Source organism: Neopelma chrysocephalum, unplaced genomic scaffold, assembly GCF_003984885.1.
Source record: "Neopelma chrysocephalum unplaced genomic scaffold, ASM398488v2 Primary Assembly neopelma1_61b, whole genome shotgun sequence".
NCBI lineage: Eukaryota > Metazoa > Chordata > Aves > Passeriformes > Pipridae > Neopelma > Neopelma chrysocephalum.
The window spans coordinates 12,105,507-12,125,633 of record NW_020897717.1 but is presented as its reverse complement, the minus strand read 5'-3'; the positions used below and the strand labels follow the sequence as shown (position 1 = coordinate 12,125,633).

The 20,127-nt window shown below is 40.3% G+C and overlaps 1 protein-coding gene across 1 annotated transcript in view; it reads right to left on the bottom strand.

Moving 5' to 3' along the window:
• Positions 1 to 19,464, bottom strand: part of RRP15 (ribosomal RNA processing 15 homolog) — a 22,972-nt gene extending 3,508 nt beyond the window's left edge. Inside the window, exons 1-4 of the mRNA XM_027681895.1 lie at positions 19,394 to 19,464; positions 15,861 to 16,135; positions 13,931 to 14,028; positions 12,899 to 13,097 (exon numbers count right to left, since the gene is read on the bottom strand). Coding sequence (XP_027537696.1) covers positions 12,899 to 13,097; positions 13,931 to 14,028; positions 15,861 to 16,135; positions 19,394 to 19,463 — 642 coding nt within the window. The 5' untranslated portion in view covers position 19,464. The remainder of the gene's footprint in view (positions 1 to 12,898; positions 13,098 to 13,930; positions 14,029 to 15,860; positions 16,136 to 19,393) is intronic.
• Between the last annotated feature and the right edge of the window lie 663 nt (positions 19,465 to 20,127).

Here is a 20,127-nt window from a genome sequence, read left to right as displayed (position 1 = left end):
TAAGGAGAAAGACAGAGGTAGCATGTTAGTGCCTCAAAGATGAAGATTAAATGCTTGAAAGCAAATATTTAATCAATTTTAAGCATGCTTCCAAGTGCAGAAAATGCCTTGTTTAGTATCTTCATTCCTAACTCATTTGCTACTCTATTTTCCCCTCAGAATAAAAACTCTCCAAATCTACTGTATCACAAAACATTCCTGAAGTCTTAAGAAAATATGCAGCAAGACTATTTGTATAATTAACAATTAGTTCAACTGTAACATCACTTCCCAACTTGCTTTATGTAAGAATGTTAATACAGTTGGGTTTTCAATGCCATAATCTGGTTTCATCTAAATAAAACAAAAATGATTCTTGGCACGTGGAAAATAAACCATCTTTCACTCGACACAAATGCTTTTGAACTTCCAGTCAGCTGTTCATGCACATCTCACTACAACACTGAAGTCCCCTTTGAACACCCCCAAATGAAAACAAAGCAGGCTATATAAACATTAGAGTGTAATGCCACATAATGTGGATCCTTCAGTAAGGCAAGGAGTGAAAAACTGTGGTGTTGCTTTTTTTCCTCTCCTCTTTTATACATATACTGAAATGGATTTGTTCTTTGCAGAAGTGGTGGCAACCTATTTCAACAGGTTAGAGGTATTTTACTAATTGCTGCCCCTCAGGAGTCACTGGTACATTGTAACGTACTTCTTATCATGAGCTGAAATAAGACAGACCAAAACATGCACTGTGGTTACTGTAGTGCAGATACTTGCTGTGATGGACTGATAGTCCAGTTGAAAAATGATCATATAAATAAAATAAACACTATCATGCCTGCTTGGTGTACCACCTAAGCTCTCATAGCATAAGCTCAAGTCTCACACAAGTCTCTGTAGTGGGGACATACTTCCCAAACTAATTCTGGTTTGAAGACATACCCTCTACAATCTGCACCAGGACAAGATGAACTGAAATTCTTAGCCAAGTCCTATAAAACCACCCATCCTCCAACAAAGCTTAGTTCTGTCACCTAGAAAAACAACAGGTGTCCCTTGCAGGATCCAGGCTGGAACTGCCTCCTGGATGCTTTAGAAGGAATTGCTTTACAAAAGCCTCATGGTAGCAGCAGCAGCTATATGATCAAGATCAAGTTAGAAATCTCCCTGTTTTGATTCATTTCTTTACCACCGCAAAAAACTGGAGCTACATAATTTGCTCTTGGTAAATGATGTGACAGTAAAGTATCTTCAACTGAGACCTGCCATACTCACACTGGAGTTGTGGCAGACAGCGCCGACATTGAGGTGTGAGGTCAATCCTCTCTACTCCTTCTGAAGCTGTCAGAAGCAGCAGCAGGATACTTGTAACCATACATAGCTGCTTCAGTCTGCGAGTGCCTTAGCTCAAAGCCTTTTGCCTTTGAAAGCTTAAGGGAATTAAACTCAGTCTATCTAAGCCACGGGACATTGTAGTTTTCATCTCTTGCTTTACTGGTACAGCAACATCCTAAAAACAGAGCAGGAAAGTTTGCCAGAGCTTTTCAAAACCTTACACTTAAGCAGACCAAAGTCCATAATGCTTATTGGCGAGTAATGGCATTAAAAGATGTGCCTTGAAATCAGGAGGGCACACAGGCAAAAGACAGCATTTCATTCCATCTCCCACCAGCTTGTGTCACTTGAGCACACTCCAGCTCCTGCTGCTGCAAAACAGCAAACATACCTACAGCACCATAGAGATTCCCCTACAGCCTGTGTCCAGAAAACAGCGACTGCAGGGTATTAACAAAGGAACATTTTTCAGACCTAGGAATTACAATCAGCACACTGGACTCCCACGCCTTTGCTCCGTGTAAAAGATGAAATGCCAGAGCTTGCAGGGGCATCTCTCTTTACCATCACCTACAATAAATGTTTATTTGTACCTGTCAGGGAAGGAATTTCTAACATAAATATCTCTCAAGCAACAACTTTGAGCCCTGAGAAAACAATTCTAACGTGTCTAATTAATCTGAACTGCCCACCCCCATCCCTCTGTTTTGCTCAATACAAACATCTAAGACCTTGAAATACAGGGAAGCTTTTGTCATGATGAAGTTAAAAAGTGTAACTGCCAAAAAGCATTCTCACATACATCTGACAATTACCTTCCCTTGCCAGCCTGCATCTTGCTCCAAATGACTGCTGCTATTCTGTGTCTCATCCCCAAGCAAGTCAGTTTAAACTGAGCTCAAAAAAATAAAAAACAGCACAGGCATACACTGAGGTGTGTTAAATCTCAATTGAAAATAATAATAAACCACTTGGCAGAAGAGGGGGAGGAAATGGAAAACAGAGAACACCAGAATAATCACTTCTCCTAAATTAATTTTCAGCAATATCCAAGCTCACAGGGTAAGAAAATAAGTTTCCTCCAGGCTGGGAAGAAATAAATAAAACTGCAGCTGAAGTATGTAAAGCAGAAGTATAAGCAGAAAACAAAATGTAATTATTTTTAACAGAAGAACGATACTTGGGTTTGATCATAAGTGCTACTCACAACTTAATCTAATTTGAATTACAGCAAGATCATGACTCTAAGAAAGGTTCCTATGTAAGCCTGATCCCAAGCAGCCAAAAAGCCACAGATTTGCAAACTGAGATGGTAACTTGTACCGCTATTATCTTGAACTTCTCCGCTGAATTGTCACAGCAACTCACTTTGGGAAGCATTTTCAAGCTCACAGAACATGTGAGCTGCACAACAGAAATCTATTCTGCTGCAGCATAATTCTGCACGAGGATTTATTCCTTAGAGTGAGAGTTATTCAGTATCCATTTGCATCCTCTCTCTGAATGAGCTTTGTATACTTGAAGTGGATGTCCATTCTGAGGATAGCAACAGTGGCACAGGAAATTTACTCAGTTCACAAGGTCTCTCATACACACCAGAATCTGCTTTGGTAATTCTAGTAAATAAATCTAAGAATGAAATTTTTTTACAGTGTGTTTTGAAACCTGCTGTTTCTGTTCAACTTTCTCTGCAAGTAACACACTGGAATTATTACTACAAGCACAACAAATACTGATTTTCCTTTTGAGCACAGCCAGAAGACCACCCAGAGCTTAATGACCTCTACGAGGAATCTCCCCATCCTTACATCCCCCTCTAGGGCTTACTACAACTGGGGATGTGCGAATGAGAAGGAATGCTTTGGGTTGGCACGCAGAGGCTTAAACATGTCCCAACTTTAGAGGGGTCAGAACTGAATTACAGATTTTCTAAAAACAAGCATTAATCTGGGCCCAAGCAAAGAAGACAATTCATTAGCATCATTATTAAATGCTCAGTTGCGAAGAAAAATCTTAGAAAAAGCTGATGAGAGAACAGATTTCCTCAGCCTTGGATCACCAGAAGCCTCATAAATTGTTATTTCTGTCAGAAAAAAGCAAAAATATTTTAAGAATTCAAGCTTAACACAGGACCCTTCTGCATACGGGACGCTCTGGAACTCCTCAGCCTGTGCTGTTCTCCACCAGCCATCTCAGAAACCCTTCTGCTGCACAAGGAATTCCACCACATGTTGTTGCAAGACACGTTTGGGCATTGAGATTCCCTTCACATGTTTTAATGAGCATGATGAATAGCATGGGCATGCTACACCAGAAGCTGCCCACAGAAAATAAAAACTCACCTGAAAGTAAGACTCACCTAAACAATCCTATAGATAAGTTACGACTCAGGTGTGAAGCATTACCTTTACCCATACCAACAGTTCCCCTTGCGGAATACATTCTGTAATTTGGAACTCATGTTCTCTTAAATACAAGGCAAAATGACAGTGTTGCAAACATCAAGTAACTATACTATCTTTCCACTTGTCAGGCCAAAACACTCCAATGATATTAAAAAAAAAAGAAAAAGAAAAAAAACCCTGTCCACAAGTAAGCATTTTTAAGAAGGTACTAAGTAAAGATAAGCTCAAAGTAGATTTCAAGTTATTCCAGAGAAGATACCTGGAAAAGACAGAAATAGCACATTCCCTGTAGGAAGTTATCATGCAACACATCAGGACATAAAATTTATAGCCCATACATTCTTTCAGCATGCCACCACAACTCATTTTCAGTCCTGCTTGTTTTTTCCTCCTGTAAAAACAAAACTGCTTCATCTTCCTCATCTATATGCTTTTACCTTCGCATCTGCAACGCCTGTTTATCAGCAGTTATATTACTGACAGTGAAACTCCTGTCTACTGTCCTGGCCATTACTATCTGTGTATTCACCTGCTACTTGCATACTTTATTCACCACTAAGTCTCCACACAGCTTTCATGGTTCATGTACTTGATAGACAGAATTCTTAGAGCAAACACTGCACAGCATCAGGATCAATTAATACTTGACATAAAGACCCAACGAATACTGGTTGAAAACAACATATAATTAAGACTTTTATATTTAAAGCCATACATTACACTTTCATTGTTTATCAGACAAAAAATTTTATAGCAAGTTATGGTATTCAAACTAGTTGAATTGTAGTTCTGACTTGGAAAAGATAATGCCATCCATCAGAAAGAACAGCTTTTCTTGCTAGCTAGTCATTAACCTCAGCTAAACTGTCTGCAAAATATTGTTCATTTTGTACTAGAAAGCATACTGGTTAATTACCAAGAGCAATCTTACATGGACAACTCCTTACCAGCTTCCATCATTATTACTAAAAGGAAGATTATGTACCAGGAGTTTTTCTGTTTGGATGGGATTCAAGATAAAGGAATAAAGAAGTTTTCTACATATGTAGCACTTCAATCCAGAAATAAATGCCACACCACTTCTCACACGTAATAAAATAAACTTCTCTCCATCAGCTGGTCCTACATTTCTTAATGTGTATTTTCTCCAGACAGAGTTTAAAGATCAACTTAAACAATACAGAGATCCACAACATCCTTGCTGCAAGTTGCACAGTTCCTGAACCATCAAGCTGCACTAGAAAATACACAGATACAGCAAGAGTGCGTAGTAAAAAGCATCCAGTCGAGACCAAGGCCTTCAGTGTGCTATCCCTCAGAAGTTATGTACTCATGTCTTTCAACAGCCTACTTTAGACAAACATTTTCAAGTCACAACAGATTTTTCTCAGATGTCACCCATTTATGCAAGACTCTTGTGCACTATCTCAACTGGGTACCTAAAATTGTCTGCAGGTTTTTATAAAAGCTTGTCTGTTGGCACAGTAAAGAAACGTGCAGACCTGCAGCTGTTTGGAGTATTTTTGATTCTTTTTTTGTTTTTAATAAATCAGCAGCTTGAAAATTTTTGAATGATCTGAATATGACTCAAATTATTTCCTACAAATGATGCTGAAATCCTTCAATTTTTCATTATGATTCAGCAAGAAGCATAACAGAGATTCCCAAAAGCCTGTCTCAAACAATGAAAGCTACAGTAATGACCATGTCCATCACTTCCAGCTGATGAGGAAGAAGTAGGGCTAATAAAAATCCTCCCCTTCCTGACTCAGGATTTCCACTTACATTTGAGTCCCAAAAGAAGTATAAGGATCCAAAAAACTATGAGGTGGGAGGGTGAGGAAAAAACTAAACCCCAGAGCCCACAAGAAACTAGCTTTTGTGTAATTTTATTACTAAATATGAAATACATAAGTTTTTATGCCTACTAAGCAGCTTGTCAGACTAAACCTCCCTACCCCCATTGCCCCTGCTTTTACTTAAATAGCTTCTGCAACATATCCTAAAGGTCTTCAAATCCAAGTCTCTCTGATTTTATATTCCTGTAATTTCCCCCACACTATCACATACGAGTGGCAAACTCATTAAGGAACAGACTATACCCCTCGACACTCCCAGGCTGCTTTCTAAAAGCAGCTTAAACCCGATGAAGGAATATGTAAACCGCCCATGATCCCAATCCCTTATCTTAGCCATCTGGCTACCCTTTCTCTGCATTTCTGACCTTTCCATCTCCTTCTATGTTTCTGTATGGGTTTTCCCAACAGCTGCAGGTGGAGAAGAAATGACACAGACCACCTGCAGAACACTGTCCAGGGTTCAGCAATGAACCAAAAAGAGGTCAGATCTTTCCAAGAGGCAGTTTTAGTGTAATTTGTAATACTACTAGGTTAAAAAAAAAAAAAAAAAGAAAAAAAAGTATATTTTCTAAGCTTTCAGTGAATTTCAGAAACACTCATTAAAAACTGGCCAGATTTTCCCATACAAAAAAAGAAATACTGAACTCAGCAAATCTCTAACCACTGAAAGCTGGAAGCAGTTTGACCCACCACTCCTGAAGTCTACCAAGATAAACAGATGAGTAGGTGCCCACAGAGGTCATTTATAATACACATCTGCTAGTTCAACACTCTAGAAATCAGAACATTTTATACCTTAATAAAACTTCAAAGTAAAGGAATCACTTTTCAAGATAATTTCCAATAGAAAATGCTTAGATGGGGGAAACAAACTTGTTCAGATAGACAAGCTCCACCCAAACTCTCACTTCCAGAGAACATTTTTTTATAAAACTTTATGAAATGTTTAGATGTATTTTTCTCTAAGTATATTGCCCTGCCTATAAGAGTTATGAACAAAGCCAAAAGTGGAGAGCTGCTTTTATAAGGCTTCCAACTCGATTTACCAGATAAAAGTCTAATAGGATTTGACTCTTAGTGCTTTGTATACTTACGGGAAGATCAAAAGAAGATGTATGCCACAAGTTTTTCAAATGTGGTTGTTTTAGACATAGTTTTACTGAAAAAAACCCTTGCAACATCTTCTGGGAAAAAACCCACCATCACAGTACCCTGTGCACTAATAAACAAATAGCAAGGCAAGTTACTTTCAAATATGACAGATGGAGCTGTCTCAGTATTGCCTGACATTTCAATCACAAGTCCCTGTTTATACTCACTTTAAAATTTGCCAAACTTCAACCACTTGGTGCTGAAGGTTTTTGCAATGTTTCAACTAAAATCACTTCATTCCTTTTCACAGAAAGACAAACTTAAAATATTTTGTCTTCAGCTCCAAGAAGGAAAGAGACATTTCCTACAGGAATCCATTAAAACCTTGCATGATTCATTCTTTTTGAACTTAAAAATCAGTTAAGGATGTATTTTGCAGCTGGGAACATATCTTTTGCCATCTCCATAAACATTTGCCTGGACTGGGACAAGTTATAAACATCTGGAAGACTGCCCTACCCAAACCTCAGGTCATCAAATCAGTAGATACAATAGGCATTTAGCATCCAAATTCTCTTACGATATCTGTCCTCACTGATCACATACAATCTGCATTTTAGAAGACAGCGTTAAGCTGGACTGTGCATGACTCATGATGACAAAGAAGGTGCCATTTCTGCGCAAAAAACTGTCAGGGTTGCCCTCACATTAGGCACCAGGATGCTGGGCTGTGTGCTTGGTCCTCAGGTGCAGGGGGAAAGAATCTGTCAGGAACATAAAACAGGAAGAGGATAAAGAGAGATAGATGGGAGCAAAGTGCAAAATCACAGTCTTTTTTCCTTTCTGACTTCTGATCAAGTATTTGAAAAAAGATAACAGAAAGGGAACTCTGAGTATAAAACACAGGAAAAAGGGTTAACCTGGTGAAATACAGCCCATCACACAACCCTTAATCCTCTTATCTGGAGTTGAACTCACAGTGTCAAATTCTTGACATCTATCAATCAAATACACATTTAAATATTGACAAATATTGACCTACATTCCCACTGTTAACACAGATGTGTGTTACCAGCTATGGCAACAGATAGGGAACCGAGCTTGCACATCTTAAAAACCTAATCCTGTTGATACCCAAACCGTTTCAGTCAATACATCTTCTAAACAGTAAAAAAGTAAAAACATCACCATCCAATAACTTCTAATACTTCAAAACAACCCTTTACCTTAAAGAGCATAAGGACTATAGGATATAGCAAACTGGTGGCAGGCTACACTGCATTTATCTCTACGAATAAAAAGCAGCATACAGCAATTAGGTAGTCACCAGCCTTCTGGTACAAAACCAAGAAACTAAGTTAAAAGCATCAGCTCCAAACATATATGAGGTGACTTTCAAGAGTATGTACATACATTTGGGAAAACCAGGTAAAAACGCAGTATCCAGAGGAATCCAAATTAAAAGTTTCTGTGCATGTGATGGGAAGACATTTATTAAAACCGGGAGAACACATCTATTCTCGCTGCAGCTGAACTACATTAATACTTGGCTGCCCCCTCAAATCTGCTGGAATACATGCATGCCTGGTTACTCCTTCAATTTGTTCTGTAAAACCAGCACACAACATTTGTAGTAATAAACTTCTGCTACTCTCCAATGCCATTATCACCTAAGGAAAAAAAGTTTCCTTTTAAGATTAAAAAAGGTGTTGATACACTTTATCAAATTTCTAGAAATCATCTCTGCCTTTATCCATACTTCAGAAACAAACTATTTCCTACAGCTAGTTGAAGCAATTTTCAGACTATTGTAACTTCAAACAGATACATGGATGAAAATAGTATTATTTTCTGCCCTTCCTCCCCATTTCTATACTGTGGAAACAGTGGGAAAAAGCAGAACATGCTAATGGCCAGCACTCACCCAGCTGCAAGAAAAAGAAGGCAATCACTCTCACAGTTTTTACACAGACCTAACATTTAAGCTGAAAGGCACATTTTATATCCTCATTTAACTTGAAAAATGAAAGCTCCAATGCCACTTCTTGTATCCCAGTAAGAACAGCAGTCAAAGTTAAAAGTGTAGTATGCCTCCTGCTCTTGAACAATCTTTAAACTACTGCTTAAAATTAGTCTTATGAACAAAAGAAAAATCTATAGTAAACCTGACTCTAATCACTGTGCTTAAAAATTACTTACCAACCACTAGGAGCATTTATAAAATATACTTCAGGCAGAAGGAACTTTTCTGGAAAAGCACTTTATTTCAAATCCCATATGAGCAATAGCTGATATGAAATAGCACTTGTATTCTTCTCCACTCATCTTCCTTCCTATCAATAAATTATTTTAGAATAGGTACTATTTTGAGACCAATAATCAATTTTTTCCAGATGTCATCACAACGCAGGAAGCAAATTCTACCTTCAGGTCATGTAGCCAGCACATTTACAGAAAAATTACCTTACAGAATTTGGACCATGGTTACTGAAGTAGGCCAGGAAATCCTGCTCTTACTTCCACCATTGAAATGCTCTGTCACAGATCTGGCGTAAGAAAACTTACCCGTTGAAGCAAAATCATACTACAAAGGCCTAACTGAAAATGAAAGGTTCATGAGTTCAGGTTATGCTTGTCATAAAGAGTATCTGTAATGTTCATGCCAGTTGTTTATATGTCACTAGAAAAATGTTTTACCACACAGTAATGCTTTACAGGGAGCAGCACAAATGACAAGCAAAAAGACAAGATGAAATCTGGTACTGAACGACCCTGTTGTCCTGACACGCAGTAAGGGAGAAAAGGTGAGGCTGCTCCGAGAATGCTAACTCTGAAATTCTTTGCTTCCTTACAATTAAGATTTCAAGACCTCTTGTAATTCACAACATCAGCCAACATGTCTGCGCAACTGTAAGAGATCAGAAACTTCATTCAACCCTGGAAGCAAAGGTACTTCCTCAGAGCACCCAGAAATTTCTTCAGGACCTAAAGAAAACAAAAGATTCCTGCAAGGAATCCTTTACTGCCACTACCTACTTTTGTATTTCTTCCACGGACATAAACACGACCTCAGCCTTCAAGGCTGGAAAAACAGCAGCTCTGATATGTATCTTTTCTAAACCTGTAGTTTAATAATATTTCTTACAGTGTCTTACAGGTGGGAAGCTGCAAGATACGACCAAAACGTACTGAAATGAAAATCTGGTCTGTAAGGATTGTGTTGAACAAGATTGAAAGCTTTCATATCTGCCAATAAATGCTTCCCAAAAAACCCCACCCCAAAACTTAACCCTCCCCCCAAACAACAAACATGTAGGATTTTTTTTTTTTAAAGAAAATTATTATATGTTTCTCCCACATTGCAAGGCTTCAAACAAGGTGGTGAGGGGAAGAATATTAGATGATCTTACCCAGAGGCAAGAATTGTGCACCATCCCTTGGAAAAAAAACAGTATAAAATATTACACAAGTCAGCTGGCTCAGCAAGGATTAAGAAATACCTTGATAAACAGCTAATGATATGAAAGGCAAAGCTTTTGGCTCCAGCTCAGAAAAGTAATTACTCCCATCTGGGCACACGAAACCCCAAGAAGGGCTACAGTTTCACAAGACGGGCACAAGAAAACTTTCACAGCCTTGAAGTCTTTTTTTTCGCAGTTACATTGGTCGGTGTACACCAGTAATAATTAGGCCAATGACTAAAAGTATACAAGACTATAAACAACGTTCCCATGGGCACAGGTTACCTGCCCTTCCCATCAATGTCTGAAGCTGATGGAAATAGAGAACCAAATTTAAGAAGTGCTTGTGCTACCATGAAATCCCACTGCTGCAGATGGGCCTTTACAGAGCATTCAATTTCTTTTTCTCACACATAAATATACTTGACTAAGAAGTCAATCAAAACAGAGCTTTATAAGGGGTTTCTTCAACAATCCCTGACATCTGGAAGAAACCACCAAACTTTCACAAATACCCAGCAAATTCTGCATTCAAAAAGTACTGCAGAGCAAGAAGAAGCATTAGCCCATTCCCACAAATACAGTCAAGTCTCCTCTCACAGCACAGGGCTTGAGTTAAGAAGGGTTTGCTTTCACTGGTAAAACTTTATTCTGCTATTTTTCCTGCAGACTGCTTGTTTCATGTGGGTGGGGTAGTGTTTTTATTGTTCTGGACTGCATTTTAATTGATGGCAGAATGCCTGGAGTTTGGGATTGGCATCTCTTCCGTTGTTTTTGTTGAGATAAATAAATATATTTCACCCCTCTTTTCTAAAAATTAAATACATGCTATACTCTCAAATGGTAAAAACAAAGCAGGCTGCTAGAAAGAACAAACCCACAAAACAAACAAACAAACAAAAGCTTTCAGATGGCATAAACAACTACCAAACTCCTGCTGCAAGGAATTCACTACCAAAAAGCTTCATCCCTGCTTACTACCCTCTGATAAACCCCCAAAGACCAAGAAGCAGAGCTATGACAGTGAAGGCCAATAATACTGTTCAGTGGCTAAATGTCTGTGTAATTCTGAAGAGGAGACTGCAGATCAGATTTTGGCCTCAAGCTCAAGCATTAACTACCAGGATGGGAGCCTGCTAAATGAGTAAGATATGTTCTCAAGAGAAAATAAGGAAGATTAAAAACAGCTTGAAAAGGAGTTATTGAAGAGATTGGTTCAGTATTGAATGGAGAGTCACTGAAGCAGAGGCAGCAAAGAAGAGAGGAAGAGGGGTGGTCTGTCTAGGCAGACATGCTATTAAAAAACCCAACCAAAAACCTCGATCCCTGTCCAGTTTTTGTTCACAAGCAATGTGAAGGCAGCACCTACACTAACAGTCAAACCCAACACTAACCAGCCAGCCTCTAAACCATCTCCAGAGCACTTGAATAGAAATATGCTGTTATTGATGCTGCCAAAATAAGACTTTTTTTTTATAGTATAGAAACATTTGCAATGTTTTCTGACCTACTAATTAGAAAATTGTCCTGCTACAATCTGACACAAAAGAAAACAAAGGTCCTAGTTCTTGCTCAGCTATTGATTCAATGCTGACTACAACACTAGTTGGCACTGCTATTGTTCTGATATTCTGCTATTCCAGGAGAGGAAAAAAAACCCCAAACAAAAAAAAGAGAACCACACACATGCACGCCCCCCCAACCAAACAAGCAAGCTGGAATTATTTAAGGAGAAATAAAGTGTCAGCACCAAGCTAAATTGTTCTCATTATCCAAAGAATTTAAAAAATACTTTAATATTACACTTGCATGAAAATTGTATGAGCACTTCATGCTAGGCAGTGTTTCAGCATGTTCCCCAAGTGCACACAAACAAAAAACATATGACAAACTGTTGTCTCCCAACTGATTAAAGTATTTCTTCCTGGCACAGAAAAGCACTTAGTTAACTGCTGTGAGTCTGGGCCAACAGCAGTATTCCACCCACTACCGAGCACAGAGTTCAAACCTGAACACAAATACGCTTCAAAAACGTGCAGCTTCTGAAATACGAGAGAGAGTATGTCTGAGGAACTTGTTTTCAACCCTGAGCTACTTGGTGAGCTGAAAGAATCACTGAAGAGTTGGACAAGTCTAACTACACTGCGTCTCAAATACATTAGAAAAAGTGGAATGTATTTCTTTCCAAAATATCATAACAGCAATGAAGCCACATCAGCCCAAATACATATACAGAATCAGGGAAAGAAAAGCCTACATATAATGTTTAATATGTCTCTATTTCTTTCTGTTGTGGTATTCACTTTGTACAGCAAATCCCTTCAGTTCCGGATACCACAATCATCGAAAGGAAGTGAGTTTGACATGACTAAACTCTGGGTACACACAAGTAGTACAGTCTAATACACCATGTAAGACGAAGAGCCTCCATGTCTCTGACAATTTTTAAGGAGCTATTACTGGCCAAATTCCAAATGTCATGACCCACTATAATCTAGCAGTTTGTTCCATGCTTGGTGCAAAACCCAAGAAAAAAAACCCTATTTTTTTTTTTTTAACATACAGCACTTTGTATTTTGATACTCAAAATACAGAGAAAACAGGCTAAGAGCTACTTGTTCACTTGCTAAGAAGTCTCAAAACACCCCAGCCATTTGGATCTTCATAACAGCTGTTATGAAGAGCAGACACATTAACAGACAGTTACTATACTGAGAAGGTATCTTGCATGCATTTTCTTCTCACAGATGAAGCCTACCTCTTTACATTTTGTGGCCTTTCCATCATTCTTGCCTCCTTTAGCACCCTCCATGTTTCTTAAAACATTGATGAAATCTTTCTTCGAAACAGAAGACAGCAGTTTAGCACGCCGCCTGTCAGAGCTTCCAGCTTTCTTCATCTTCTCATCAATGTTCTTTTGGTGCGCCCTGACAGCATTAAATAATTGTACAACACCTCTGGGATAGGGGAAAAAAACAACAGAAAAAATTTTTTAACTCAAGTTCCTTTTACAGAAATGAACCCCCTACCAAAGCAACTAATTGGTGCAAATGCTGGACAGCTTCTAGCTCCCCAGAATGGTTAGTGGGAACCTCAATTTGGTTAAGAAGTAACATTTGCTATAATGTTCACTCCTCCTTTACAGTTATTGCTAGGAACCAGTAACAAACAAATCCACACATAACTATTCAGACCCTGAAGTAAGCATAGTAACTTGGCACTGAAATCAGTGCATGAGCATGTTTCATCCTCAGAAGCACGTTACTCGTCCTACAACCAGATATTAAATTCCTCAGACAAGATCGCAAGGGCAGCTGAAGTAAGGGGACAAAGCAGAGCAATGATTAAGGAGGCAGACACAGGCAGCACATCAAGGTGCTCAACTAGTTTGGTGACACCAAACTACTGCAACACTGAACAGACTGAACTTTACAGCCACCAGTCTGGTGAATCCTCTGAGGAGAAGCAAAACACCAGAACAGTAGAAACAACTGTTCTGCATTTTTAAAGCATTAAATTAACAAAATGATGGGATTCAAGAAAGCACTTCTGTTAAGCAAATATTAGATTCCCACCTAAATTTTTACTCTTTCATAAAGCTTCTGAAATCTTTTGCTGAACTTGATACTGTACAATGCAGACCTGTATATAAATCTCTCGGCTCCTGGTAGTCACTTCTTAAGAGTTCAAACTGATTGGAAACAGATTACCTGCATAAGCCTTTTCTTCCCCTTTTCCTCCTCTTTTTGATATACATATATTTAAGGAAAGCATTCAGAAAAACTCTTACCTTGTGGCAATTCTCTGAAGATTTCTTTCTTTCTCTCGGTCTTTGACAACATCTGGCTTCACTCGGCACATCATTTCCCATTCCCGCTTTTTATCGAGCTGCATTATAAATATTGTTATGAGAATGCAGCATACTCTGATAGAGTATGTAGCAGGAGGAAAAAAAAAATCTGCAAAGTTCAGTTTGGTTTGAGGGTAAGGGGGGCTCCAATATGGGGCTGCACAACAGGTCTGAGGTAAGTCTCTTGCGTTGACACACCAGGGCCCACAGCCAAATCTCAAAGAATCACCTACTTTCAGTGACAAAAGTCTAGAATAAAAATGCTTTCACACTAACTGCTGCGACCAAGGAAATTATTCAAAGACCGCTTTCAACTCCAAGACTCACAAGCTGATCACAGAGAAATTCATACATAATAAAATCCTGTGTCTACCAAGACAGGCACATCACATTTTGAGCCTTGGGAATTTGACTTTCCCCACAGAATCAACCCCAGTACAGCTCTGTGACCAACAGTGAGGCACATCAAAGACTGCAACAGGCAGAACTCAAACACCAGGAAGAGCATCAAGTGTCCACCAGACAACAACTCGTGTACAATACTGATTTTTGTCTTTTTCTTTTGAGTCTCTCTGTTTCAAAGCCAAACTGATGCATTTTCCATTACCAGGGGCCACAATATCACCAGCTTTGTTTCTGCTAAAATAGGAGACCACTGTATTTCACAACCTCTGCTTCAGGAGTAAGGTAGTGAAATTTTTTCTTCCCCTTTGAACAATTTAACAGTGTTCTAGGCCTGGTGATGTTCCATTAAATCTGTTTTATGCAAGAAGTTTTTAGTGGAATTTCAGAGTCCTTATCTTTATAATTCCAGGCAAACCACTATGAATTTCTGAGTTTATGACCATGTTTTGGCCTTTGATCAAAAGAACTGCCCTATCCTACCTTTCATCAGCAAGCAATCAGTGGCAGGCAGAGTGCTTTCAAGTTTTCCTAAGGTAAACAAGTCAGTTTGGGGACCTGTAGCCCACCTCTGTTCTGCAGTATTCCCACGTGTTTACTGGATGAGAACAGGTATTTAGGACAACCATAACTGCGCAGATGCTGTACTGAAGCATCTCTGTATTTAAAAGGCAAGCTGTGGCCCAACCACAGCATGTCCCAAACTGTCAGGTGACTAACCTGGCTATCCCACTGAAACAGAACGGGTAAGATGACACATTAGTACCATTAATGTATTTGTAGCCTGAAGGTAAATCAATCACAGCCTGAAATTAAAAGTTCCACTAAAGACACAAACAAAAGACTTACTTGCCAACATAATTTTGCTCTCTTCATAACAGTTTCAGAACCAGAAGCTATTTAGGGAACAGACAGAGTTTTCTACAGTAGTAGAAACAGTAGTTTCCAATCAAGAAAATAATTGAGGAGAGCAAACAAGTATTCACAACCGCATCAAAAGTTACTGCAGTCTCAGCCTAGAGGCCTTGATTTCGGACGTTGTGGCATAATTTAAATGAAAGAAGTTTTCTTCTTTTTCTCCCTCTCACCTTTTGTGATACAGAACTATTTCGACTTTTAATTCCGACCACGTGAATGTCACTCCAAACTAACAACAGAATTAGAAAACCAAGTTTAAGCAGCTGCTTTCACCCTCTCAACAACAAAAACACCTTAAGCCGACAGACTGGAACAGTCCTGCTGCCAAAGATCAGCCTGCCTGATGACCCAGAAAATGCAGTAAGGGAAAAAGCCCTACACAACATGACTGGAAAGTAAAAAAATTGAAGTTACTTGACATCACTGTGGAAGAGAGATTCCAACACTGAGATGGTCTCAGAGCACCCTCCCAAATCTCTGCTGAGATTATCTTGCATGTAGTAGCTCACCTGACTATGACTACATAGGAAATACTTCATCTTTTTCTCACCTTCATCCTCTTTTCCAGCCTTTCTTGTTTTTCCTTTTCTCTCTCCTTCTCCAAGCTTTTATTCTTGGACAAGATGGTGGACTTATTCTGTGGAATCTTTTTGTTGAGCACTTTTGCCATGGCATCTGCCCAGCCTGAACTTGGGCCATCTTTGGAGGTTGTTGCCTCTTCAACCACATTGCCAGGGGCTGCTGTTTCATCTTCATCATCACCATCCAGGGCTTCATCTCCTGAAGAGTAGCTGTCTTCTGGAAGTTCTGAGCTTAACTCAGAATCTAGGGATCAAAAAAAAAAAAAAATTATCAGTTCTTTTTTTTGGTAAGGATCCATCACTGGTGCAATTTGCTCCATATGTAAATGTTATCCAAGTCCAGGGCCACGTACTGCTGCACATGTACTGTTACAATTACTTCCTCAAGCAGGCAAACACCATCATAATGAATTTACTAGAAACTATGCAATGCAAGTGCTTGCTCATCTCAGTAATGATTTAAGGTGATTGAAGTGGATGGCTAAAAAGGAAAAGGCAGCCTTGGATATAAACCCTATATTTCCCAGTTCAGAAATTATAACTTATAAATGCATATATATACATATGTGTATGTATACACATGTGTATGTACACACACACATACAAACTGCAACAGTGACATCTGGTGTTTGAGTGCAAACAGCCACAGGGATTAAACTGAAGCTGGGAGGGCATTCCTTATGTGAAAGAAAAATGTGCCCAGGGAAAACAATGCCATCAAAAATACAATTACCAAAGTATAATGAACAAAGGGGAGATTGTCTTGCGAAATACAGGCTCAAAAGAGTCATCAGGTACTCAAAGAAACCAGAGGCACTAAGCTCTTCTGGCATAAGTAACTGTTCAAGTTCTTCATACAGAAATAAAACACACCCAAACTCAAGTTTCCTTACCCTATGAGCCCTTCAAAACAAAACAACAGGAGCTGAAGTGACAATATCGAAGTTAGTAATCAAGCAACATCAAAACAGCACAGAACAGCCAACTAGATGGCACATCAAACACATGAATAATCTGCCACTTCCCTCATTTGTCTGTTCAGTGTGTCAAATTGCAAAAATAAAAGTCTTTAATGGTGCAGATGATTAACTAGAATGAAATGGGCTGCAAGTTTAGGGTGTGCTAAAATTTATTTGGTTATTTCAGTGGACCCACTTTATCACATAATGAAGAGTACAGCATACATATTTCCTGCTACTATTAACTACTATTCCACTAATATTTGTGTCACATGAAATTTCCTTATATACAACTTTCAAGGCCACAAATCAAGTGCTGGACAGAAGGAGGGCGGTTTCTGATCCCTGCCCAGTCCCACCAGTAAGGGGCCAATTCCCCACCAGTTGATTCACTTTCATCCATCTAGCACTCACACTACTTGAAAAAGAGTACTACTACTACTATTACTGCTACTGTACTCACAGTACTACTGAGCCAAGTGCTTTACTTTGTAAGCACTACTATATGTCATGAACTACCTTTATCAATCAAATCATTAAGAGAACGAAGTCGGAACTGCTTCACAAGATCTGTTTTCTATAAACCCATGCAGACAGCTATTAATGATATTCCCCACTAACCAACTGTCTTTTTAATTACTTAGCAAACATAAACATACACTCTGTTGCCAGACTTATTCATTATTCTGCCTTCTCCATGTGCCTTTTTAAACTAGAAAAAAACAGCCCAACATAGCAGCAAAGCAGTGGCATTAATCAATTTAAAACAAAACCTCTAATGCCCAGGCACGTTTAGAGGCTTGGAGAGCATTTAGTTACTGTCAGAGAAAGGAGTAAAATTATATGTTTACAAAACAAATGTGGAAGAGAAATAATTACTGAGTACTTAGTCATGATCTAGATCAGGATGACTTTTACTAGCATCAAGGTACACACAGTGTTGTGTCACACTCTGCTTGAGATGAATAATGGGTTTGGTTTTTTTTCAACAGTCCTTACCATAAGGTGGAAATTTAGGAGCTGCAGATATGTTCAACACATTCACTAACTACTTAAAGGCATCCTTTTTATCCTTTTATATCCTTTTAGATATCAGTATGTTTCCATATCCTGAGTTCCAGATTAAAAAAAATAAATTCAAACCATTGCATATGAAGAAGCTGGTGCATCACCACAGCCTGGTTCCTACAGGTAAAACAATGTCAACTTTTCACCCCTAGGCCTTGTCCATGCTAGGATAACACTATCTAGTTTTTAAACAATTAATCAACTCCCACTTATGACTTTTTTATAGATACAAAAGCTAACAACTAACAAAAGTCCAAACGTGAATTCCCCAGTTGCTTGACAGTAAGTCATAAAAAACACATCAGACTTATAAAAAGGAAAATTGCAGAATTATGTATCAATTTCCTTTACATAATATTTTCTGCCAGTAAAATATGAGGATAGTGCTGGATAATACCAATAACATTTTGCTTTCAACAATTACAGAGAGATTAACGAGGCTTCAAGGACCAGCTGTAACTTACTCTTTTACACATCAGAGTATCAGACAACAGCATGAAATAAAGCAAATAAACTACTATTTCAAAGTAATTTAGACTAGATTAACTCTATCAGAAGTAGGATCTGGGGCTCTATTCTGAATTCCAAAGCTTAAAGCCTGGCACAGGTTTAATGTAAAAAGTCTTAATTGTGTGTGTGGGAAATACATATTTCCATACTTTACTCTTTTAAACTTGCTCAGTGATGAAGGTATGGACACACAGTTAAATATGGAAAACATTCCAAAATGAGCTCTGAAAGAAGCTCCCACACAAAGCTTTCCCTTGGGTTCAGTTTTGACCCTCACACCAAACAGAACCAATGTGAGCTACAGCTCCAAAGGGCCACAACCTTGATTCCTCCCAAAATAAAGAAAAAAAAGTAATCCAATTACAAGATATAATTAAAAAGCAATCACAACTAGTTAGGTACACCCTCTCAACACACGAGGAGGCAAGAACGAGCGCAGAACTGTGCGTAAAGGATGGAGTACGAGTGTTTGTGCTCTCCTGGTGAATCACTAACTTGCATATCCCCTATTTCTTCGGAATAGAAGCAGATCCCGGTCTGGCACAGACACGGAACTTCTGCAGCTCTGCACAGTCGCTCCCCCCTCTCCCAAGGAGGCAGCGAAAGTTATTTTGGTGGGCCCAGGGAATTAACCAGCTGCTGTCGGTACCCCCCACCTGAGTAGAGAAGGGCAGGAGCAGAGGGCAGGGCCAGGCACAGCGGGAATACCACACACGGGACCCCGGGCTGAGAAGGAGCTTCAGTAGGTGGCTGTGCCGGGGCCTGAGCTCCCATCCCCCGCGAAGACGGCTCCAAGCCCCGGCCCAGGGTCCGGAGCGGGGGGGATGAAGGGCCTCACACCCACCGGCGGGCTCGGACGGGGCAGAGAGGAGAGGCCGCCAGGGCCAGCGACGGCCCACAGTGGGGGGCACACAGGCTTTAGAAGAAGAGAGGGGCCCACGCTCCGACCCTCCCGCCCTCGTTACCGCTGTCCGTGCCCGTGCCCGCGCCAGCCGCCGTCCCGCGCCCACGTGGGCCCGCCACGGCCGCCGCCATCTTCCCCAAGGTCCAGCCAGCACCGTGCTCCAGCGCGGCCCCCGCGCCGCCAAACTGCGTTCCGGCTCCAAAGGTTCCGGGCAGATCGAGCGACGGCTTCCGGGGCGGGTTGGGGGGGGGAAAGGGGACAGAAATGAGCTGATAAATAAAGCAGGGAGGGCGGCTTTTGCTCCTGTTCCCCCCTGGGGCGCTGCCTACCGCTCCTCCAGAGCAGGGCAGAGCCCAGCGAGAGCCGGGCGCCGCTCCCGCTCGGGCTGTTCGAGCCCTCGGGGGCGCCGTCGTGGGGTCAGGGAGAGCGGACACGGACCGCGGCCTCGGGTGACCTGAGTGCGGGAAAAGGTGGAGAGCGCCCTGGGAAACCCTCAGACCCAGCAAAGCTCAGCCTGGTTCACAGAGTCACAGAGACCCTTAGCCCTGCAGAGGACCGTCCGCAGGAGCCACACTGTGTGCCCGAGAGGTTGTTGGATTCCGCCTCGGGGAGCCAGTGTGGGTGGGCGCGGCAGCGATAAAAATAAATAAATCAGTGTTCTGTTTATGTAGGTTGCCTGGTGGGAAGAGGAATTTGGAATCTCCACAGTGCTGATGTCCCCAAGGACACTTAGCCATGCTTTCAAACATTGCTTTAAGGCCCAAAAGGAGTTTTGACATGGGGAGAATTGAAAAA